At 38.9% G+C, this 25,763-nt stretch overlaps 1 protein-coding gene across 9 annotated transcripts in view; it reads left to right on the top strand.

Moving 5' to 3' along the window:
- The window catches only part of AFF4 (ALF transcription elongation factor 4), an 86,421-nt gene extending 61,190 nt beyond the window's left edge, over positions 1–25,231 (top strand). For 3 of the 9 annotated variants that reach the window (XM_083181961.1, XM_083181953.1, XM_083181952.1), the window contains 14 exons: positions 325–379; positions 2,431–2,483; positions 3,021–3,204; positions 5,039–5,950; positions 8,293–8,375; positions 8,776–9,010; positions 10,806–10,894; positions 10,994–11,114; positions 11,704–11,840; positions 14,785–14,856; positions 15,726–15,819; positions 16,401–16,444; positions 17,205–17,425; positions 17,603–25,231. In XM_083181961.1, coding sequence (XP_083038087.1) covers positions 325–379; positions 2,431–2,483; positions 3,021–3,204; positions 5,039–5,950; positions 8,293–8,375; positions 8,776–9,010; positions 10,806–10,894; positions 10,994–11,114; positions 11,704–11,840; positions 14,785–14,856; positions 15,726–15,819; positions 16,401–16,444; positions 17,205–17,425; positions 17,603–17,730 — 2,428 coding nt within the window. In that variant the 3' untranslated portion in view covers positions 17,731–25,231. The remainder of the gene's footprint in view (positions 1–324; positions 380–2,430; positions 2,484–3,020; positions 3,205–5,038; positions 5,951–8,292; positions 8,376–8,775; positions 9,011–10,805; positions 10,895–10,993; positions 11,115–11,703; positions 11,841–14,784; positions 14,857–15,725; positions 15,820–16,400; positions 16,445–17,204; positions 17,426–17,602) is intronic. The other 6 variants (XM_083181954.1, XM_083181958.1, XM_083181955.1 and 3 more) reach the window with 6 other exon arrangements.
- The last annotated feature ends 532 nt before the right edge of the window (positions 25,232–25,763 follow it).

The following is a 25,763-nucleotide window of genomic DNA, read 5'->3' as shown; positions in this document are numbered from 1 at the left end:
AATGCTGGGAGCAGACCCCATCCCCTCCCTTTTCCCTTTCTTGTGACCTCATCTCAAACAGCCCAAAAGGTCCATTTTTAATGACACCAGCAAGGAAAGACAGGGCTGATCCCTTTTCAGTGTAAAAGGGCATTACACAGGAATAACCTGGATTGAAGTGCAGTGTAAATGGAGTCTGAGGCAGGGCATGCCCTGGCAATTTCCCGTGTTCAATTTCCCGGGTCCTACCTGGCATTCTGGTGTAAAACTGGTATTAGAGGACCACTTAATGATGTTTAATCATTTTTTGCCATTGATAGTACTAATTTAGTTCTGTTTTTGCAGCAATTTAAAGGAAGACTTAATGATAACCACCAGTGAAGAAAGTGATCTAGATCAGGTACATTTACAAGAGTGTTGTTGTGTTTTTTGTTGTTTGTTTACTTGCTATAAATCTTACATGGCCAATATGAGCAGTAAGTCCAATTTCAGATATCTGTTCTAGCAGGGTGGCTGAAAATGTAATTATAGCTGCTAAATCCACCCCATAAAACAGGCGGTGCCTGCAATTCGCAAGTTGTTACATTTACCCTATTACATCTACATCATGTGACTATAATAGACTGACAAACTATCAATAAACAAATCAGTAATGGGATACCTTTACGCGTCTTACAGTGACAGAAGTAGCGGGGTGCAATTCCTAGCTCTAATTTAATCTGTGTCCAATAAATTGCTTAATACAATTTCACTGTTTTTAAGGTGTTTGCTGATGCTACACTTTCTTGAATCATGGTGCCTTAGAACACAAGTTCTCAAACTCTGTCCTCCGGATCCCACACAGAGCATGTTTTGCAGGTCTCCTCACAGAATCAAGTGAAATAGCTCCACCTGTGGATCTTTTAAAATTGTAGTGAGTAATGAGTGCACCTGTCGGGTGACCTGGAATACATGAACTGTGTGGGACCGAGATTGAAAACCCCTGCCCTAGAATATCAGCATTTTTTTCCAAGGCTGCTAATACAAAAGTTTCTTATTGCTACATTTTGAGCTTACCTGTCACCCTTAGGTTCAGTTAAGTTGTGGTCAACATAGTTGTGGTTCTATTTGTCCTCGTATTTTATGATGGCACCCACCAGCACTGGTTGTTCCTATCACTTTGACCATAAATTTGTTTTGTTCCTGAACCCCAACCTCATGCACCCCTGCCAAGTAACTAGGCACACCTTTTGGGAACACATGTTGTATGCTAATAAACTGTTCTATGTGACTGTTGACCAGTATATCAAGCACTAGCATCCTTTAGCCTTCCTCTTTTTGCACAAACAAATGCAGCTCCCCTGAGATTCCCTTACAGACACTACCACCACATTCTCCTCAGTCTCGCAGTACTGTCAATGTAACTTACAAAAAATTGCTAGAATTGGTTTTCTTTACCTACTTGCAAACCAAACTTATTTTATAATCCTATCAACGGTCCTTGTGTATTATCACTGCGCCCGGCTAAGCTACGTTTTCAGCGTAGGCTAAGCTACGTTGCCAGCATAGCCCAATGGCTGCCTAGCGTAGTGACTCCGCGGCAGCCCTGTGTAGTGTCCCTGTCAGGCAGCTAGTTACTGTACTGTCCCCAGGAGATGCAGCCATGTCCATGGCAAGCCTAGTGAGCGCCTCTCACACAGCATTGGCACCCACATAATACCCTCTCCGCTGGCGGAGCCCCGCGAGGGGACGCTTTACGCGTCCTCCCGACCTTTTCATACCCCCACTATCCACGTGGAGTTGACTTTATAAAGTGTGGTGAGCCCGAGGCGTGGCGAGGGGACACAGATTACTTTGCATGTATTCCGCATGCCCTCTCGGGGCTCACTGCAATCGCCACCCTTTTCGGGCTCAGCTGCGCTCGCCACACTTTATAAATTAAACTCGATGTGGTTAGTTGGGGTATGAAAAGGTCAGGAAGACTCGTAATGCGTCCCCTCACGGGGCTCGTCACGCTTCGGCCTGGCGGGGATAGTGGGGGTGTTTCAGGAACACATTCACACCTGTCATATCAGGCAGGACAAAATGGTCAATGGTTCCCACACAATGTAATAAGCGCAGACTGACTATACATGTACTTGTACCATACATTTTTTTTTTTTTTCATTTCACTCCCTTATCTGTCACCACTTTAATGTATCCTAAGTATTGTGGCAAGACTGATCTTCCTTGCTCTTCCTCAAGTACACTACTGGCCCTTTTCTCATTTTATTGTAAGTACTCATGAGCTATCCCATTTAAGAGCTGGTCATGGATTCGCTTTAACTATTGGGTAAGAGCGCTTTCCAAGCTACTTGTAAATGTTTCTCAGAATTATTTATTTCCATATATCATAAATGCTGTACACCATGATTAATGCTACTGTAGTGAGTTCAGTTGTTTGAGACCTTTACATATCACCTTAAAATGTAGTGTCTTTTTCTGCAGGACTGTGATAAAACTGTACCAACCAACACACCAGGAAGGTAGGTTTGCATATCACTTACTATTGAGAGTTTCTTATTATGTTACTATATCATGCTTAACTGCTGTCAACTCTTCAGCTACCTTGTGGTTGATTTGAAATGCCATCGCATGCATCTGAGGGCAACCTTTATACAATGGCTTTGTGAAGATCCTAGTCGGGTCTTTAACTTGGATATTGGCTAACATTTCTTTTGAGGATATGGTTAAATATGTTGTACATCTGTAAAGGGGCATACACACGAGGCGATTTCAGCCCCAGTTTAATGGTATTGTTGGGTTTAATCAATGTAAAACGAGTAATTTGAAAAGCTTTTCTCTTTAGAATTATTATTTAAGATTAAATGTAAAAGTTATTTTATAACATACTGGTTTTTTTTTTGTTTGTCTTATAAAACTGTGTTTGTACTTTGTAAAGGAGTGCATTTTTAGTGATGCACTACTGAGCAATAACCTTTTCATTCATTTTTATTTTTTCGTAATTGCTAATTCTCAAAGATATCCTAGATTTAATTTCTTTTTTTCTCTTCTCTCGTCAGTAATTCTGAGCCATCACAACCTAACAGTGAAGGTGCTGAGAATTCCAGGGATGATTCGAGCAGCCACAGTGGGTCAGAGAGCAGCTCTGGATCCGATTCTGAAAGTGAAAGCAGCTCCAGTGACAGTGAGGCAAATGAACCATCACGCTGTGCCTCTCCTGAGGTAATATTGCAGTCTGAAAAGGTGTGCTAAATGTTCTGTGCTTTTAATCTCGTCTCATATTAAATCCAAACCTTATGGTGTGTACACACGGTGAGATTCCTTTGCTATTCAACTTAAGATACGATTGCTATGCAATCTTTGCTAACTCTGTACTATGTAAATACAATTCATGCTATATGCTTTAGATTTCCACTGTACAGTCATTGCTACACGGTCTATTTCGCTATTCAATTTGTGCTGAGCAGGAGCGCTCATCGGAATGGGATCGAAAGGTTTAAAACATGTTCTATCTCCATACGATGTGTATGCAATCCCGATGCGATTTTGACTATATAGTCAAAATCTAATGTCAAATCTCACCGCGCGTACACAGCAGACTATATAGTTTCTTGTACTGTGTGCACCTTAAATGATGAGCATTTCTTTTTTGCAGGTTTTTTTTTTTTTTTTTACCAATTAGTTGCTAACGAAAAATCAGGATTAGCTTTTTCATTAACATTAAAAGTGTAGGGTATGATTGAACAGAAAAGTCAAGAAGAGCATGGGTGAAAACATACTTGCAGGCGCCTAAAACTAGTGTAGAGTTGATCAGAATAAAAGCATTTATAAAAGTTATGATATCCTTGGCAGAGTATAACATAATTATTTAATATGTATAATAAGAGTACAAATATATATATAATGTCAGCCGCGCTACTCTCTAACAATAACAGATTACCTGGGAGCTGCATTTTATTGATTTGATATTATTTATTATTGGTGTTATCAGTTTCTTTGTGTAACTTTGATAAGTTTTGCACCTGATATTGTATTTATAACTTAATATATTTATCTGAATGAAAACGATTGTGCATTGTTATCTTGTTTAGACTTCCTGTAATGTCCTATATTAGATAGCTAAACTGATTTACGGAAGTTATTTTTAACAGACTTTTTTTGCATTAATTAATTCAAATAAGGGGATTCTTGTTATGTAGTACTTCATAATTTGCATCTTTTCCATGAAGCCTTTTGAATGGATTTGACTTAATGACCTAAACAATGTAATTACACTAAGGGGAGGGGGTTCAATCCTGGATTACGATTGTCCTGTTTTCGCCTGTCTCGACAGGCAAAATTCAATGTTCCGCCTGTCGAGTGGCAAAAATCTGGCGTGCCGGGGAAAACTGCTATAGATTTTGAGAAATGACCGTGAATTTGGCAATCCATGGCTATTTCCTACAAAACCGGTCCATCTGGTTTTTGAAGGGTGATCTGTTTTTGTCAAGATCCACCCTCAGTGCTGTCAGAAAAGACAGCATTAAATCGGCGGCGAGCATTATTTCCCCTGTCAAATATAGCGCCCAGAATTGAATATCCACCTTAGTCCTTCTCACGGCTACTGCTTGCTTCTGCTTCTCTATTAAATGGCAGCTACTCCTATGAAGAGTACTTGGTGCAACATTTTAATGACTCAAGCTCCTTTTGACGATTGGTTTATTAAAGATTCTTTGTGGTACATTTCTTAAGATGGCCATTAATGGTAAGATTATTTGTCCAACCAATTCCCTGAAATTAATGCGTTTTTGGTAATGTATGGAAGTGAATGGTAATCAACCATTTGTTGCCAAACAATGGAAACTGACCAAAATGGTCAGACATATATTTGAAAAATGAATCAGAAAATCAGTGGAAAGCGTGCGTTTTTCAAACCAGATGTTTTGAAAGGGGGTAATTGGATACTCCCATAATCTTGCGGTGTATGGCCAGCTTTAGTTATAATGTTGTCTGTTGGTGTAACTTTTCTGTTTCTTTACCAGTGTGCTTAATCTTCAGCTTTTGTTAAATATTTGCTTTACTTTGTATTCTATTTAAGCCTGATCCTCCACCATCAAATAAGTGGCAATTGGATAATTGGTTAAATAAAGTGAATCCACACAAAGTGTCTCCCGCATCTTCAGTAGAGAGCAATATTCCGTCATCACAAGGTTACAAAAAGGAAGTTCAAGAGCAGGGAACAGGATCTAGCTATACAGAACCAAGTGGGCCAAAGGAGTCCAATAATTCTACCCCAGTCAGAGACTCCAAAGCGGCACAAAAAGGCTCAGAGGGGAGCCGCGGGAGGCAGAAGTCTCCAGCTCAAAGTGAGAGTACAACTCAGAGAAGAAATGTTGGTAAAAAACAACCAAAAAAAGTTGAGAAAGCAGCTGTAGAGGCACCAAGAAGAGAACTCAAAATAGAAAGTGTAACAACTGCAGAAACAACCACCAATTTGCCTGTTAATAGACATAAGGCCGCCACAAAGGGCTCCAGAAAGCCCAGTATTAAAAAAGAGCCTAAGTCGTCTCCTCGGCCTGCAGCAGAAAGGAAAAAGTACAAGCCTTCAAATAAACCATCTCAGAAATCCAAGGAGTTTATTGAAACTGATACCTCATCTTCTGACTCTGATGAAATTGAGAGCCTCCCTCCTTCATCCCAAACCCCTAAGTATTCAGAGAGCAATAGGACTCCTCCAGCCAAACCCTCCGTTGAGGAGGATGATAGCTTTTTTCGGCAACGATTGTTCTCTCCTATGGAAGAGAAAGAGCTTCTTTCACCCCTAAGTGAGCCAGAGGACAGATACCCCCTTATTGTAAAGATCGACTTGAGCCTGTTATCACGAATACCTGGGAGGCCTTTTAAGGAGACTGAACCACTGAAGGTAGAAAAGAGTGCACCAGAGAAACATCCAAAAGAGACCCAGAAACAGACTGAAAAAACTTCAAACAAGGGAAAGAGGAAGCACAAGGTTAGTGGTGGTTTGTCTGGACCCGTACAGTAATGTTAGAATGAGCATATTGCAGTTGTGTTTACACTTCATTTCAACTCTAAAGAACAAGCAATACCCATTGGGTTATTTTCCAACCAAGGCCCTTTTTGTGCTATGTTTTGACCATTCCTCAAGTCTACCTAGACCCTCAATCATTTTTGCATATCTTTGTGTGCTCTGCAAAAAGGCATACTTTTAATTCAATTCCATTTGTCGGTCACCAACAAATATATTAGAGCACTAGTCCAAGTATAGATCCCTGTAATAGTCATCTGGTAACATTTTGTCCATAGAATGCACTCCCATTTACTACAAGTTTCTGTTTCCTCCTGCAACCAACCTAACCAATTAAATGTTTTGAAAACCAATCCTAGGCTGTCAAGTTTATTCAGCAGTCCATGTGTGACCGTGTTAAAGCCTTACTTAGGTCTAGATATGCCACATTGACATATCCCCCTATCTGGTCTGCTATTTTAGTTGCAGTGTCAAAAAGTCTGAAAGATTTGAGTGGCATGATCTTTTCCCAGTAATTTCATTCTGTTTAGGATTCTGGAAGTTGTTTTAACATATTCTCTTAGTTCCTCCATGACCTTTTCTACTACGGATGTAAGGCTTATTAGTCTGTAGTTATTTGCTTCTTCCTTGCTTTCGCTTTTTTCATTCGCACTTTTCCAGTGGTATTTATATAGAGCACATATATTAAGTGACAGTTTACAGAGAATATTTTTTTGTCACAGAATTTACAATCTATATTCCCCACAACATGGATTTCTTATCACTGGTTATTTTTTGTAGAGTTGTGTGGTTTCTGTTTTATGTGGATTCTGTAGTTCTCAAAGTGGGGATCTTATTGGCTATCCGAAACATGTGACAGCCAATCAACAATAAGATCCCACTTCGAGAACAGTTTTTTTGTTAAAAGCCAATTAACCTACCAGAATTTTGGAGTGTGGGAATACCCCAGAGAATCTGGTGGAAGTGCACACAAAGCTTGGTGATGTACAAACGTTCGCAGTGCTTATGTCGGGAATTTATTTCATGACCTGAGGACTGTTGCTCAGCATTGCTATCCACTATCCATGTTTAAATTCCGTATGTGGGCACTTTTCTGAATTTGGCAGACTTTAGCTCATTATAGAGGAATAGTCTCATACCAGTTATAGATGAAAAAAGGAGGTTTACCTGTAGCCTAGAGGTGCACAGTAGTGGAAACAGTATTTGAGCAATTACTAATGCTACAGATATAGTGAGTACAGTATATGACCCTGGCTGCTCCAGTTACAGCAAGAGATGCATTTCCTGCTGAGCTAACTGCATCTTCAAATATTTAAACGTTAGTGATGGATGATTCTTAAGTACAAAAAAATTATTATTATTTTTTTTTTTCATTTGTCAATTCACACGTTTTTTAAAATGTAGAATGTGAGTTATACTTTCTGACGTGTGCTTGAGGTGCAGTGCTTTGCCTGACACTCCCTAAAGTTCATTGAAAGTTTAAGACCATGCATTTGGATCATGATTACCGTATGGATTTGTTCTAAGTATGCCCAGTTAGGCAGCAATGGTTATCACTTTGTCACACTAAGCAGGCCCCATGTTTTTTGCACACATTGTGATTGAATCCATTGCCCGCCTGGGCTGCCCACATTTAAAACCGAATTTAAAAAGATGTTTATTATCTGCAGCCTTGTCCGCTTTTACTATCTATCTGATCTTACTAATTAGTGCAATACACACTACTTTTCTCAGCCACTGACACCCTGCAGTGTTCTTCACTTCTGCATTTGTCTGTATTTGATGACCTTACTGATAATCACTCAGTCGATAGAGGGCATTTTGGTTAAGGAAAATCTGTTTCCTTTTTGTTTACGTGTTTAAATAAATGGGAGTTGCACATGTTTTGTTCTTATTAATGCTTCTAAAGGTGCCCACACACTAGAAAGATCTAGGATTTTAAGATGTGCGCATAAGTTAGCCTTCAAATCATTTGTCTGTCCTGGACAAAAGATTTCAGGCAAGCGCACATCTTTACCAAAGATATTTCTTAAGATCCCATGTGCGTTCCTATGGATCTTTTGTTAAATCTTTTGATCTTTCATGCAGCACGTAAGATCAGAAGATTTAGCAAAAGATACACGGGAGCGCGCATCGGACCGAAATCGGCCAATTTTTGACCGATAATCGGTAAAAATCGGCCATTCTGCAAAAAAATCGTTCTAGTGTGTGGGCACCTTTAACGCAAAAGGTGTAAATGCATTAGTTGGGTGGCAGATCATGCAGCTTTATTGATATTGCTTCCTTGTTGTGTTTTCTCTTTACAGAATGATGATGAGGTCAAGGGTAATGAGAGCAAAAAACCAAAGGTGGAGGAAAAGACGTCTAGCCACAAAGTGTCCAATAGAGAGTAAGTAAGAAGGGTGGGATTCCATTGGCAGTGATGTGCAACTTCTCACTTCGCCATTAATTTCAGTAAAATAAATCCACAGATGTTCTGGTACACCTCTATGGGGTCCAAAGGTGAATCTGTAATAGTGGTTTTGTATGCTGGTGAAATGGTTGAGGCATTGGCACAATGTAGCCATTGCTGCCAGTTGATAAACACACACACACACACACACACACCCAGTTATGTCTTGTGCTACATAGTGTAACCATTTTTTTCATTGCTATTTGCGTCAAGAGCACTGCCAGTATGGTTTGTTCCAGTATTTGGTTTCTTACCTTGTCTATTGTTAAATTATAATTGCCTTTTCTTCTAATTAGAATAAAATTAATTTTAATTGTAAAACTTGAAATGCTTGTAGGTTATCCAAACAGAATCCAGCTAAAGAAAAGGATCCCCTGCCTTCTCCTGCCCCACCTGCACTACAGAAAGATTCCAAGACAGAGAATGGACCACGAAAAAGAACAGTTAGCCAATCGTCCTCCCTGAAATCTGGCAGCAGTGGCAGCACTAAGGAAAGCAGCACCAAAACCAGCTCTTCTGCCAAGCAGAGAAAGACTGAAGGGAAGTCCTCTAGCACTACAAAGGAGCCCAAGGTAGAGTTACAGAGCACTCTTACTATCTGAGGAGCTAATAAGTATTCACATGTAAAGTTTGCTATACATTTCATTGTCAGTGGGTTTTTTTTTGTGTGTATTGGTTTGAAAAGTCCATACTGGATTGTACTTTTAAAATGATGCATCCTTTCATGGAAATACCCCCAGTCTCATAAGGTAATAGAAATGCTCTGTGCAGACTTGCACATAGGATGTAACTACTGTACACTGGACCTGATTTTGAGGTGCATGCAATTTCAAATGCGGATGGGTCTGAGATTTCTAGCAAACTACACATGCATCTAAAAGTACTTATGAATAGTTTAGAATTGTGCACTCCGTGCAGACTTGTCACTTAAAGCTAAACTGGCATTGAGGCACAATACCTGTTGAATTCAATTTCTGCGGTAGTCTACATCCTATGTGGAGCGGTTTCTATGTAAACTTCCATCCTGTCAAGTTGCTGTGTCTGACTGAGTGCTGCTGGATGGGATGTTCAAATGGGATTTCCAATCATTGGAACATCCACAACTGCATCCATATTACATTAGACTAGTAGTAGGACACACTGGGCCAAATGTAATAGGGTGAGAGTTTCAGAAAGTGAGAGTTTTTCCCTTTGTTTTTTAAAGCAGCAATCAATTACATGGCAAAATCAACCTGGTTTTGCAGTGTAATTGATTGCTGCTTTAAAAAACAAAGGGGAAAACTCCCAAAATCTCTCTCTTTCTGAAACTCTCACACTATTACATTTGGCCCACTATGTTCTCTGTCAGCATCGCCTTTACACTGCACAATGTATGCTTGTTTTTAACAAGGCTACAGTAGAAGGCAATTACCTTAATACTTCTATATTTTTTAACTTTTTGGCCTTTGCTGTCCCTCATTGAACTAAAGCATTTTTATAATATTCTAGTATAATACATCCCTTTGATATTTGATTGTATTTTTTTTTAATGCTAGCATTTTTTTAGTAGCATAAACTTTTTGTTTTTATCTTGGTATAAGATAATTCTGTAGGGTGGTTTGTCCTTCGTGTATGCAGTCCAGAGAGATAATTTGCTTAATAAACGCCACCAAGTGGCGTTTATTAAGCACTTATACCCCTTTCAAACCAGAAATGCAGAGACTATCCCGGTAATGAATTTCCTGGGACATGCAGGGACATTCCCACCTTTCCCACTGAACCCGAATGACCCTGCATTTCTATGAGAATCTCATTGAAAATGGCCCACAAAAGAACCAGTGCCAGGTGTCTGCATGCTTGGACCCACGTTTACACGTGTGCACTGTGCACTAGCACTGTAGAGTCAGACTTAGGAGTGGCAAGTTCTGTGAAAGGATTCATGGTGACCCCTGATCTTTGGCTACACTGTCTCTACACATGAGCAATGTTGCATTTCTCTGTCTCACTGCGAGTTGGATACCTAATTATCCGGGGCCATCATGCCCTCAATTACTATAATGAATAAATCACTTTATTACCTGATACTATAGTTTGCTCTAGAGCAGGGCTGGGCAACACCAGCCCTCCAGTTGTTAATGAACTACACATCCCAGCATGCCTTGCATCAGTTTCAGCATGGCCACATAGCAAAACTAAAGCAAAGCATCCTGGGATGTGTAGTTCATTAACATCTGGAGGGCCGTGTTGCCCAGCCCTGCTCTAGAGGGATTAAGATTGCCCAGATATGGGTGTGAAGTATTATTGATTTGCTACAGTAAAATACTTTGTACCAGTTTAATTGTATTACAATCATTTAATTATCTAATCATTTAAAACATTAATTTGCAGGAAAAAAACTCAAATAATACCACTGCTGTAGCTTTCGTACCACCAATTGATAACAAGTCCCGAAGGGCTAAGCTGATTTTTGAAGACAGGTAAGGTACCGGTTAGATCACTTTGCAATATATTTTGCTGGGAATCATGTGCCTTCTGCACCCAGAATATATGATTTCATATTATTGGTTCTATCTTAGGAATCATTCGGCTGATCATTACCTTCAAGAAGCAAAGAAACTCAAGCATAGTGCAGATGCTTTGGTAAGAGTCTTTAAAAATACTGAAGCAAAGAAACTCAAGCATAATGCAGATGCTTTGGTAAGAGTCTTAATACTGTTGCGTAAACCCTTTATTTTTATTATTAACATTTTACAAAGTGACAACATATTCCACAGCGCTGTACATTGAGATCACACACAGAAAGCCAACAGGGATAGAAGCTAGCCTAATCCAAATAAGGCTACAGTCTGACATTTGGGGAATTTAAGGCCATAAAATAACAATTGTAACTGTTGGCTAAAATAGTACATGACTACTGTGAGGACGTTTATTGGCCACCAGTATTAAATCAGGCAACTGATATAGTTGGAGTGAGGATGCTACTGGCAACCCTTTATTGTAAGCTAAACTACGAGCTGTTCGAATTGGAGGTGGCAATCATTTTGGTGCTAACCTGCTGTTTCCTTAATTCTAAAGCCGGTCATATGCAAGTATCTCTTCCTTCCCACACTGCTATATAAGACACAGTGGCCAATATTGTCTGCAAATTTGCAGCATGTCTGGTCTGAGTAAGACTCAAGATGAGGTACACCGTGCACATTTCACAGATTACACAAACGTAAATCTACACTTAAATCATGCTATCATGGTTGATTGTTTTTGTTTGTTTTCTTGTCTTTTTTTATAGTCTGACCGATTTGAAAAAGCAGTATACTACCTTGATGCAGTGGTTTCTTTTATTGAGTGCGGCAATGCATTAGAGAAGAGCATCCAAGAGTCCAAATCACCGTTTCCTATGTACTCTGAAACAGTTGAGCTCATTAAGTATGTATTGCTCTTTGGTATTTTAGTTTTTAGTGTTTTTCACTAGTTTGGGGAATAACAGCCTTCTAATTTGGGTATTATGTATATTATGTGCTGTAAAAATTGGGTACTTGTGTAGCTGGCGCCGTGCGTCTGAGTCCCCTTGCGGGGCTCGATTCGCTCGCCGCGCTATCTAAAATCAACTCCATGCCAACGTGGATAGTGGGGGTATGAACTATCCATGTTGGCATGGAGTTAAGTTACTTTATTTTGGATAGTTTGGCGAGCGTACCCAACCCAGAAGTAGCCAAAGGAGAACCAAAAATTGTTTATGCATTGAAATACTAGGTGACTGAATGCCACTACCATCTGTGCTTGGGGAGCGATTGGGAAAGGGTTCTGCTCTCAACAAAACTTTTACCTTTTTATATGTAATTTGCTTCACTGCATGATCATTTTAATAAAGCAGAATCCTCCTATACAGCATCCTTAACCAAACATATACAGTAAGACAAACCATAGTTGTCGCATTTTTGTCTCAAGCTGCTTTGTGTACAAGATCAGCTCCTGTAGTCTTTATTTATTTTTATTTTTTTTAAGTATTTTTATTTGGTTTGCATTTGTCCTGTAGTCTTTATGATCTTTGCAAACCCCCCTACCCCCACGCACCGCGTTGCTCATGACTGTGATACCACAGGCTCTTTCCTGTATTGTACATGGCTCTCCTTCCTTGCTATAGTAAAATGTTTTGTTGGAGGAGGTGCTTGCAGAATTTTGTAAGTGGTTTTCATGCGTCTCATATTATTGTGTTACATTTGAGAACAACTGAATTATTTAAAGACACATTATTAGAAATATCTATATCTTATCTCAATTTCTTTTATCAAACTGTGGACACTTCTGCTTCTGGCTGCTTGCCAGTGTTGGACACAATTTTCTTTGGCCTCAAGCTTTTTGCAATCCCTGGTACTGGTGCATGTGGGGTGGTGGCATACTTGTTCAGAACCTCCTCCTTTTGTGGGCTTCCACCACTAAGGTAAGCCTGCCAAGAAGTCAGACACACAGCCTGGCAACTCTTTATTCTCTTCTTTTTTTTTTTTTTTTTCTTCCCAACGTGTGGCCAATAGCATGCTGACACTTTCGCAGTGCCGGCTCGGAGTTCTACTGAAATTGCAGAACTAGCTGTAGTGAAATTTTGAGCATGATCTTTTGCTCTGTAGTTTTCTGCAGGGGAAAAACTGCATTTTTCAACTTCAAATACCAGGATTGAAAAAAACAGCTTGGGAGAGGCCTCCCTTATTCCAGGGATGTTCACACAGTTCATTGTGTTCCATGCTGCACTTTTGAGGTTCATTCCCCACCCTGTATGATCATCTCATTTATGCATGATTTCCAGTCTTTCTGTAGCCCATATACAAGACATGCTGCATAATACATTTTGCAACAGGTAATATTCCTGGGGCTTTTTTTAGGCCTCTGACATCAGAAGGGGTCTGCCCCAAAGCAGATGGCTTCTGCCTCTAAAAAGGTACAGACCTGTAAAGTCTGTACCCATGCATCTCTGGGGCTAAAGGTTTCTCTGGCAGCACAGTGTTGTCCAAGTCAATTTACCTCTTGGAGGTCGATCCTATTAACCCCGAAGGGTGCGAGTTACTGTTCGGGTGCTGTTTTCAACGCTGAAACCGACACACTAATTCAGCCTAACTCGCACCCTTCGCAGGGCCGAATTAGCTGAAAATTGCTTGCACCCACATGGAGTTGCAAGCACTTTTCAACAAATCCAGCCCGCCGTAAAGTGCGTCCGGTTTGATGATTTGCAATTCTCGAACCATCCGCACCGTTCAGGGTTAATAGGATTGACCCCTTGGTGTGAGATGTAGTTTTTTGGGGTTTTTTTTCCATCTAATTTTATCTTCCCATCTACTTTTGCTTGTGCAGGAGGTCATGCAATATAGCTCAAAACTTAGATACCAGGTTGTTCCCTCCTTAATTTTTTTTTTTTTTACTTCTACCCCTGAGGTGTGTAGCGTTGTTTACAGAGATGTGCTGCGTCTATACAACCCCCTCATATCAGCTCCTTGTTTTTTTTCCTACCTGGTGTTGACAACCCTTTAGTTTCAATGGAGGTAAACTGCCTTGACTGGAAGAACGCTTTTCTCTTGGCTTACACCAGCTTGATACTGGTAGCTTTCTGGAAGAGGAGTGAATAGTTAGGGCTTTGAGGAATCATTTTCTTAGGCTCTGTAAGGTGTGCAGGACAAAATGTCCTTTATTCATTATTAAAGTGCCCAAGTGAGATTTGTCATCATTCCACCAGAACATTGCTAGATGAGCAGGGCAGTCAGTGCCAATTCCACCTGCTCAGTGACTCCATTCTAGTTGGTGTAGCACAGTGCCTTGGCTGAGCGGCTTTGCCAAGTGGCCACCATTTTTTTTTTGGACCACAGATGTCACAGAGTAATAGAAGATGCTGCATGTGGCAACTTCTAATTGTACCCTTCAGTTGGAGTAGCTTAGCATAGTCCCAAGTGTTAGTGTCCCCATGGGATAAAATAAACCAGAATATCACTTTTCTCTGAATTGAGTGAAGGATGGAGAAACATTTCCTGTGGGCCCTGCAGCAGATTATGGGCGTATAGACAGGGACATCAACTCTTATCTGATCATCCCCACGTTTCTGTGTTACACGTTTTCCCAAATGGATTCACAGGAAAAAAATGAAAACCATTAGTATAAAAATCCTGTTAAATGATTTACAAGGGGGAGATTTATAAAAATTTGGTATGAGATAGTGCCAACCAATCACCTCCTAGCTGTCATTTTTTCAAACGCAGCGTGTAACAATGGCAGTTGATTAACTGGTATTTTATTACTCTCCAAGGCTTTAGTACATCTCTCCAAACATTGTATTAAATAAATTGAAGAAATGACATAGTTCAATAATAAATGTTGTGTGACTCTACAGGTACACTATGAAACTGAAGAGCTCTTCTGCCCCAGATGCTACAGCAGCTGATAAACGGCTTGGTGTTCTTTGGTATGTATAAATTAGCTTTTGGTAAAGTGTACAAACCATTGTATTTGGTGAAGCATACAAAGTGGCAAGCATGTCTGAGGGGGATATTTAAGAAACGTGTTTAAGATTTTCATTTATTTTTCAGTCTCTCTCAATTTTAGCACTATTTTTATTTGAAACTAATGCACCTGCCTGTGCAACTAGCTGTTCCAGTAAGCTTTCAGTTATCGCTGTATGATAAAAAAAAATAAAAATTTTTTATTTATATATATATATATATATATCATTTTTTTTATTTATTGCCTGCTAAGCGTACTGGTGGTGTGAGGTGTCTCTGGCCGCTGCTTTATACTGATAGGTGGTGTTACTTGTGTACCGTGGTTGCCTGTCTGCAGGCTGCTGCCCTCTGGGGGAAAGGAGCAGTGGAGAATCCGGCCACTGCAGTCCTCTGACGAATGGGAGTGACCACTGTTGTCCTACATAGAGAGGGAGCAAGGGTGGGTTAGAGTGGGGTGAAGATTGGGAGGAATGAGGGGTGTAGGGTATGAAACTGGCCGCTGCCAATCTTCAGAGCTTGCAGCCTCATCTTTTGCTAAGAAAAGCAACCGATGGGCCACACTGACCTCCATTCTGTCACATTTGCGGGCACTAGAGCAGCCTTATGGAGGCTCTGGCGTTGCTGGCTAATTCACTGCTTTAGCTATAATTTTTACTAATATCTCATGACGCATGATCAAGCATATAGAAGCATTGAAACATTACTTACATTGGACTTATTAAAACCTCAAATATGTGTATAGTTCGTTTAAAATGAACCATTAAGTGTTGGTCACAAATTATATCTTATTTTTTTCAAAAAAGCTGAAATTTACTATTTTGTCATTTTGTAGTCTCCGATGTCAATCTCTTCTGTACTTACGATTGTTTAAACTGAAGAAAGAGAGTGCATTAAAATATTCCAAAACATTAACTGAGCACCTAAAAGTAAGTTAATGACTGATCATTTACCATACTTTACCAACATTGATTTACCGTATTTTCTGCACTATAAGGCGCAGTCTCAATTATGGGGTCTATTTCTGTACTTGACCCATACATAAGGCACACCGTGTTATAAGGCGCATGCTAAAACAGCATGTCTCTTCACTGGTGCCATTTTCTGGGGTCATCACAGTGTACGTAATACGTAGTGTACGTATTACGTCCCGGTGTCAGCAGGAAATGGTTCGACAGTCAAACTCCAGGCGCACCTGATTATAAGGCGCACGGCCTATATTGGCAAAAGTTTAAGGCTATTAGGTGCGCCTTATAATCCGAAAAATACGGTAATTTCTTGTGGGAAACAAGTTCTCTTAGGTAGCAGAATGGTCACCTAGTACATTCAGAATGTAGTAGTGGGGACATCTTTCTGTCTTGTTGACCATGTGCAAATGTTAGCTTTCCATCCCTTCAGGTTTGTGAAGTTGGCAGTTTAAGCAGAACTTGTTTCCAATATACAATCAGGAAAGTTTGTGTATTTACACAATGCAGCATAGTGCTTTTATTTTCCTCCTTCTTGTTTCCAGAATTCATATAGCAATTCGCAAGCTCCATCACCTGGAATTGGAAGGTAAGAAAACAATTGGCGTTCATAGATGGTTTGATATATTGGTGTACAAAAAATATGGGTAAAATTCTGAGGAGGGGAGGGAATATAAATGATTTTGGGGGGGGGGTTTGACTGTTAATGCCGGCAATTATTACTTGTCGCACCCAGAAGCATTACTTTTTGCTGTGTAAAGTGTCTATACACATGTAAGGGGCCAGTTTGGGGGCACAGTACAGGGATTTTTTGCTTTCCACCTCAGGAGAGTGTGGGCGCAAATAATGGGCACACTTTGTCTGAGCAGAGCAATAGCTGTGTTAAGCACACAAAAGCTAGTTAAGATACACAGTAAATGGGATGACATGGACTTGGGTGGACATGTTTGTGTCATTTTAGCCCTAATCTTACCCGTCGTCTTCAGCGGAGTAATCTTCCACCAAGTGCCTAACCTTAACCCTGACTGCAATCCAAACCCTAAATCCATGAAAAAAACCTTATCCTTTTTTAGGTTTCCATTTGTCAACCGGTCAGCCATCCGGTATTGACCTATGAATTGTTTATCTTCCATACGGGTACCCAGTCTTTCATTGCTTTGAGCCAAGAATATCATTTAGCCAGGAAAAATGTGTTTTTGTTACCTAAAATATAAATGGCGGGTCAAACTTAATTTAGATGCAAGCATCAATGTTGTTAGTCTGAGCATTGGCTAGCTCGTTCCTGCAATTTGTACAGATTTGTATCAACCTCTTACATTAAACTTTGTGTTTTTTATGTTTTCGTACAGTAAGTCTGTGAGCATGCCCTCACCGGTTTCCCCCAAGTTGTCCCCTGGCATTTCAAACAGCTATACCTCTAGTGTGTCCAGTTCCGCAAGCGGAACAACTTCAGTAACTATTCCACAGAGGATCCATCAGATGGCTGCCAGCTATGTCCAAGTCACATCTAACTTTCTTTATGCCACTGAGATTTGGGACCAGGCCGAACAGCTTTGTAAAGAGCAAAGTGGTAGGTTTTATTTGCCCATGTAAATGTAGAGTGTAGATAATAATAATAAAAAAAAATAAATAAATATATATATATATATATATATATATATATATATATATATATATATATATTTTTGTAATTTTTTTCCCCTGTAATCTGTGACCTTATTTTGCACTTTATTTTTCCCCCCCTCAGAGTTTTTTACAGAACTGGACAAGGTAATGGGCCCCTTGATCTTTAACGCGAGCACCATGACAGAACTGGTACGCTACACCCGTCAAGGCCTGCACTGGTTACGCTTAGATGCCAAGTTGAAACATTGAGGACCCAAGTGACTAATGACTCTGAAAATTTTCTTGCTGCCTCTAACTTTTTCCACAACACTGTGTCCTACTGAGAAGGAAGACTGCCATAACACAATGTCTGGCTGGCACTGAGGACAAATAGCTCTGCACATCTTGGTTTCAGCCATATCCATTACAACACTTTCCTGATAATCATGCTAAAAGACATGTTCAAACTTCACTTTTTATTTAAAAAAAAAAAAATACTTATTTAAAAATATTTTTCATAGTAGCATTATAAATGTTCTGTTTTTTTAGCATAATTTTACAGAGAAATGCATACTCCCAATCTCATGCACGTTAAATTGTTAAAACTATTTATTTTATTAGCTTATTGCAAATGGGAAGCCTACCATACGAGTCTGCATCCTTCCCTTGTTGTCTATTGTCAAACCTTCCAGCATTGTGGGGGATGGGCAATATGCGTGCGTCTGGGCCTATAGTCTGTAGTGCACACCTGTGTTACATTGCTTTAGTACGTCACAGGACTGATCCGAGTATATGAAAGGTAACTCTCCAAACCTGACTAAGCAGTGAAACAGGATTACATTGTCTGTCTATATCCTAGAAATTTAGCCTTCCAACTACTTTTTATGATGCCATTTTATGCATTTCTTGGTTTTTTTTTTCTATGGTTTGTGGTTCTGTCTTTTTGTGTTAGGGCAAAGATTTTAAAGCCGTACATTTTATTGTAGCCATAAGGTCTTTCTATATACAACTGTTAAAGAATAACCACATTTTAATGAGTTCAGCAGAAACTTGTAAGACACCTGAAATGCTAACGGTCATATACTGTAAGCAAAAGAAAACTGCTTTGGACCACATAAAAAGGACACTATGTTACAATCAATAGAGTACGTAGTTTGAAAGGCAATCTTTAGATTGGTTGAACAGGGTATGATGACTTTACATGTAGCCTAGCCGTTGGTTGCATATGACAGACTAAATTTATTTGTATGATATTGTATTCACACAGCCTTGCATAGTTCCCAGTATTGTGCTTTGTGGAGTGTACAGGTTGACCCATAACATAAATGTAGCTGGTTGTCAGCTAAAGTATATGCATTATTCTTTAACACAAAGCAAAGCTTTTCTGTATTCGCCCATAAAATGGGATTATGTGGGTTTGGACAAGTTGTGTATGCTTTGCAGCAGATGCACATTTCAGAGTTGTCCCCCCTCATTTAAAGTGTAACTGCTATATTTGTTGAACCCAATGAATATTAAGAAGTGTTATCTGGCTTCAGTGTTTCAGGATCTGGATGGAGTTGTTGGGTTAAGTTTTTATATGACAGCATGCTGTAACATTTACAATTTTGTATATAAATCCTGCATCTAAAAGGGCTCAGTTTCTGAGAGCTGAACCCTGTGTGTGCATCTCCGCCAGTGATCAGCACTGCTGGATTCTGCACATTCCTGGTCCCATATTCCCTGACATGGCAACTGAAAAGTGTGCTTCTGAATGTCACAGAAATGTTTTTGTGTGTATTTTTATACACTTATATATATATAAAATTAGCATTCTTTAATGGCTAAGAATGAGAATTCTCAGATACCCTGTTCTATTGACTCAAAGTGTCCTTCATCCCACCAAGTTTTATGAAAATTGCATTTTTAACCACATTTTTAGATGGAGATCTTGAAACTAAAAGCTCTGTTTCCAGAGTAATTTTAATAGCCATGCTTTGCCCACGACATGACCACATGACTCTTTGCACTAAAATGGTTGGATTGCATCTTCAGTGACTTGTCATATGTAGATAATGGTCAGCATATTTTATTGCATCACTAACAAAGCAGTAACGGATTACACAGATTTGCAAAGTACAGTATTTCAAACATCGTTCTCTTTGTCAGTAAGTAACTCTCTGTAGTGTCTGACATTACATAGCAAAACCTTTCCAACAGACTCCTCCCAGTCTTTTAGCTATGAACACCAACAAGCACGCTGTGAAGTATTAGTGTGTTAGTTCTTTTTCTCCAAATTATATCAAAGGAAAAGGCAGTAATATATTCTAGTATTTCGGCACAGTTGCAATATAGTCTTCACACCTGCCATGTTTGTCCATGACCTAGCACAGTATAGTTGTTGGCTGAAAAAGGGGGGGGGGGGAATACTACATGGGTGCAGATACTAGCCGTTGTGCTATTGCACATTCAGTGTTTCTGCTTCCTAATTTACCACATTTTGGAAGTGCTGCTTTCAAATCTTTTATCCAAAGTACAGTGAGATGGTGCATCTTAGATAGGAGGAAGATGATGGCTGTTATCAGCTTTGTGCCACTCTCTTCTAGTGTGCCTTACCTCAGTATCTTTTCTATACCTTGTCCTGGTAGTGTCCGCAAGAGACTGCATTCATAGGGTTTGGTATATACTGTATTATTAGGCTATTACTTCAATCTGTGGAATGATTAGGCACAGTTAAAGGAAAAATTACTATAAAAATATTAATGCCATATATTGTTTTTAGGATTTTTAGCTTTGACCCATATAGTTATTTTTTAGTGAACTAAAAAACTGAGGGCGTAGATGTGAGCTCAAACTTACCTTCCTACTTCATATTTATTATGCTTCCTGTACTTAGGACAAACCAGAGTTCAAGATTCACTCTATTGTGGTGTTGACGGTTACTGACTTTAACCAACAATAAATGCAAGATAAATGTCTAGTAATCTTTTCTGTGGTAATAGCAGAAGGCAGAGTATATATCACAGAGGGGAAATGCAGCCTAACACATACTAGTGTTGTCAGGAGATTCCCTATTAGGCTGTCCTGTCCTTTGCATCAATCACTGTCCACATTTCGTGCTGCTGTGGATCACTGGGACGTCTTCATGTATTGCATATCATTGTACACAACAGTGATTTGTATTCAGTTTAAGAATCCTACTATTATAATATCAAGTGTTTTCATGATCTGTTCATTACTTTAAATGGCTCTGTGGCTTTCAGGTTATCTGCTAATGATCCAAATATAACTTTCAGTATCTAACCATGAATTACCCATTATGGTATACACATAAGACATAGTTTATGTTCTATTTGTATATTTAAGTCTCCTTTATGCTGCTTTGTGCCCCAGCAACGCCCCCTCTACCAGCGTCAGGGTTGGTCATTGCACATCTGGATCATATGAGGTGGTGTCTTGTGCCAAAAGAATAGGTTAGCTGCTGAAGTGCACCGTGTGTGAAATAAGACTGAACACTATATAGAATAAGCTCCTTTTATCATACAGTATGTACATTGTTTGGAGGAATACATGATCAATGGAATAAACCTCAGATAAATAGATTATTTTTGTCACAAGCAAATGTACATTCTTATTAGATCATGACATATTTGATTATACAGATTTATTTTACTATCATGAAATACTCATATATAATCAGATGTACAGGTTAATTGTATTCACAGATAATTTAATGTATGGAACTATCTCCATGATAATTACTGTAAACCTATAATAAGTCTTATTTCATCGTGTGCAAGTGAAAATGTATTATAAAAAAAATTGTAGAGACCAAGGACTTAAAACGGACGATGACTGCCATTTCCCATATGTGAGACATGGAACTTAGAAGGATTTATGGTATGGTGTAGTGCGTACCACCCTGTTTTATTCATGTTATTGTCCTTTTTACATGGTGTTTTTAAGATCAGTCAGTAAATCCAGTGTATTGGGCGAGACGCCACGAAAAGTTCTCCAAAGTGCGTGAACGGGCCGAAAGAGATGATCATAGCATGTTGGGGAACAAATCTCTAAATATATAGCCTACATAATTGTCTCCTCTTTAGTGAGATCTCAGCGTTCCGTTTATGCTCTTACTGTAGTATGCAGTGTGTATAGTACTTGTTCAATATGGTTGTATAATCTTGGTCTATAATATTCCTTTCTTTAGGTAGAACTAGTGCAAAAGACCATATTATTATTTATTTAATTTGCGGGAATAAGGCCGTTTCCTTCACTGCTGTTCTTGCAGGTTAAAATTCAAGTGCAATGTTCTCCTTGTAGATTGAGGCTTGATTGCTGTTATTTTTTATTACTTTTTTTTTTTCTTTTTAAAGGAAAAATTATATTTATAATTGTTCATACATGTTGAAGGATACAGATGTGATTTTTTTAAGAATACTCTTTGGACAAAGGGATTTTAATTTTGTTTTACAATATCCCCTGTCAATATATGCTACCTGCAATTACCTGTGTTTGGCTCTGGAATAGAGCTTAGACTTTAAAAGTCTGATTTTTATAGAAGTCCTAAATGGCTTTTCCCGCACCGGTTTCATTTTTAAATTGGATTAAGAGATGTCCTCCGAGCAGCATTTGTCATGTTTAAAGCGGAAGTAGTCGCACTGCACTGCTGACGTGCTCCGACCTGTACTCGAATAGCATCTGCCATGTGATTGGTCACTGCATCTTGATGCGGGTGGGGGAACGGTTTATTCGAGTAGCTGTCTAGTTTCTTCAGAATCATAAAGTTTAAAATGCCCAGGTTTTAATAAGAAGCCAGCTAGACCTATGAAGTATTTACAACATTTAACTGTTGGCTAAATAAAGCATACAGTATTCATGCTTTCTAAGTCAGAATGTCACTTTTCAAAAGTTTTATTCTGTGCTGTGCAATTGTCCTATTCTGATCGTGCTGTTACCAGTGTTGTCAGTTTCCACAAGAGAGTAGTTAACGCAGTACGTTATTGGCCACTGTTCCTCTACCTTCCATTCCGCAAGGTTTCCCCGGTCACCTTATACTTGATTATGCAGAGTGTAGACTGGGAAATAGGGTTGTGTTACTGTAGACTAGCGCCATGCTGTGAATTGTAGGAGATTAGGTGCATGTCTGAAAGAGCCCCTAATCTCCAGGATGGTAAGAAGCACTGTATTTTGGCTGGAGGAATTGTGACCGTTCGCTCTTTGTATTCTATAATCATGTTTCATCCATAGAAATGTGTATTTTCTACTCCAGTATATTTTCCATAGGGTCAGTAATGTGATTAAACCCGGCCAACATTGGTTATCCTTTAAATGACTTTGGCTCTATAAAGCAACACTATTCTTGGTATGTAACACTTGTTTTGGGTTCCCCTTTGCTTGTCATATCATCAGTTAGCACACAAAAGTAAGGAACTTGTAAAGATTGATGTAAGAACCATCCTGTCTAAATGAGAAAACGAATGCAGGCAGTGTTGTGTGTTCTGCGGAAGCCATTGACACCTGTCATCCTTACACAGTCAGTGTTTTGAGCATTTACATATCAGTCATATAATAGACAAATGTTTTATAATACTTTGTTGTACACCAATGTACGCTTCCCAACAGATCATACGTATCTTTTTTTTATTTTATTTTTTTTATTTATTTTGGTGTGTGTGTTTTTTTTTTTAATACATTTACTGTCAGCGATAGTTCTTTCATCCAGATGTATTCACAGATATATAATGTGTAAAATAGTTGTTTTCCAACTTTGCTAACTTTTTAGTCACAATTGTGCAGCTGTCACTAGGAAAGCCGTTTTGTGAGCTGAATGTATTAATCAGGATGTAACGGATCAGTTGGGAACCCATAATCTCATTGGTGCCCATTGAATCAAGATTTTTGTTACCGCCATTCATAAGAGCGTAGCCTGTTAGTCAGTACTGCCATGTTGTGTTTTCATGGTGTATGAAGAGCAGCTCCGCTCACAGAATGGCTACATATTGACTAGGTGACAGCTCCACACTAATGGAACCTATTTGCAAAAAATAATTGTGCTATACCATCTCTAGATGCCCTCTACATTATATCTATCCAGTAAGGTTAAATCTGAACATGGAACTTGTGTATCACTGTTCAATGGATTATGCGGGAGGTAACATCTTTGTGTATTCCATTAAAACAAATGTGGAAACTGCATGTTTTTATAAATGTTCTAAAATACCAATATTATCTTGTCATCTGTCTTATATACTCTTATGTGTATAGAGGTATGCTTGTCATTCAGGCCTGCAAATCATTGTATTGCTAGTATTATTTCCAGTAGCAATGTTATAACAGGGGTTAATCTGGTGATTAGTCCCTAGGTCATTCGCATGTATTGCAGCAGATTTTAATTTCGGTGTTTGCAGGGATCCTTGTTTTGATGGTATTTTGTTGTTTTTAAAGCACTTTCCATCATTTTAACTTAATGATGCACAGCAACACAGACACCCATCCTTGCCCCTCCATTAGCCACCAACATAATGGATGCAGTTCTGCAACATGACGTAAGCAGTGTGTAATGTATGGCTGGAGCTGGTTACACTCAAGATATTTTTAATCTGCTTCTATTTCCCTGAAATTGTCCAACACACATTTTAGAAGCCAGAGCTTGGAAACTCGTCTGTATTTATTAAAATAAATCATTTTTATTGTTGAAATGTAGTATACATATTTTTTATTTAGTAATTAATTTTTACCACTGAAAATTGCATTTATTAAGGTACTTCCAGATCAAAAAAAGCTTTTATTAATCAAGTTTTGTACTGTGCGTCAATCCAAAATGTGTCATTTTTTTAACCAAATCTTTCATTGAAAATGATTTTTATTTGTTGCAATACATTTTTAAATTGCAAAATGTACTTTATGTGCTCAAATTTTCAATTTCTATGCAAATTTGAGCTTTTCACATCACAAAGCTGTAATGTTAAGCAAAGTAAACTTAACTAGTTTTTTCTCTCCCACACCTGTATAGTATATGTATTTTGTGGTTTTTGAGAATATAGAAAGTTTAGAATGTCCGAAGCATACGTTTTAATGTGTATTTTTAAACAAATGTATGGCAATTCAGATACTTGGAGAAAAGGGTATTGCATTTCAATTTGTAAAAACAAAATCTTTTTAACTGTCATTAAAATGCTTTGTAAAATGCAAAACTGTAACTGGAGAAACTATGTTTAATAAATATCATAGATTTTCTGTATTATTAAACAATTAGCATTTTCTCATTGTTTTGGGAATGTATGAACAAATGCATGTTGTGCGAGGGTGGTACCTTTCCTCTGTGGGAGCCATATCTGTTGATGGTTAATACATTGCCCTTCTGGACTTTCTCCTATCACACCAGGGACCCTCAGTTCTTGTTACCTCATTGTTTTTTCTTTAACCGTAATTTAAAAACCTGCAGTTGGTTTGTCTACTGCATATTACACAGAGATGTTGACCCTAATGTTTAAGAAACTAAACATTCCCCATATTTTTTTTTAAAGGTTAAGGCCGTAAATCTGTTCCATTTTTAGGCATTTTATTTTCCTAGCATAAAGAGGCACATTTCTCAACCGCTTCAGAAAAAGTCAATATACATTGTACTGTCCTATTTATCCGGGATCCCAGATTAGTAACACCACACATGTCCGAGTTCACTCCTGCTTTGTGTCTGTGCCATATTTTCCTTGAATTCCACAATAAAGGATTGTCGCTTAAGTGCACTTGTATCTCCTGTACCTAAAGATGAATAAAAAAGGAAATTCTCTCACTGCCCCTTTAAAAATACTGTTTTCATAGCTGTATTGGCATAAATATCAGGGTCATGGATCCAGTCTGACAAATCTCTAAAATGGCCGCTCTGTTACATAGTTGTTTGTCAGGGAAGCCAACCCCACCATTTGATTTTATGTTGCTGTAGTTTCAATAAACTTCTGTGCCTTTTCCCATGCCAAATAAATTTTCTATAAACTAAAGTTTATATGAATCAGATCGGGGATGTCCAAACTTCACCAACGTTTCACAGTTTCCAGGCCACCTAGCGGTTGCACAGGTATATTCGTTACATCTTCAAACCTGGAGAAAGAAAAATTCCCAGGGAAAAAACCAAGGGAATAGAATCATGCGCTTGACAGGATATGTTTTTCGGGGTGTTAGCTGCTGCTCAATGGGGGGATAGTCAGTCCCCACCGCAAGAAGACACAAAAACCAGTCACGCCGAAGCGTGTGAGCAGCGCTAAAAAAGGGTGACACACACCAAGGTACAATATAATATTTTACTTGTTAAAAATTAAACATAT

The sequence above is a fragment of the Crinia signifera genome, chromosome 4, assembly GCF_055691185.1.
Source record: "Crinia signifera chromosome 4, ASM5569118v1, whole genome shotgun sequence".
Lineage (NCBI taxonomy): Eukaryota > Metazoa > Chordata > Amphibia > Anura > Myobatrachidae > Crinia > Crinia signifera.
Note: the sequence above shows the minus strand (reverse complement) of the source record. Positions and strands in the feature narration are given on the sequence as shown.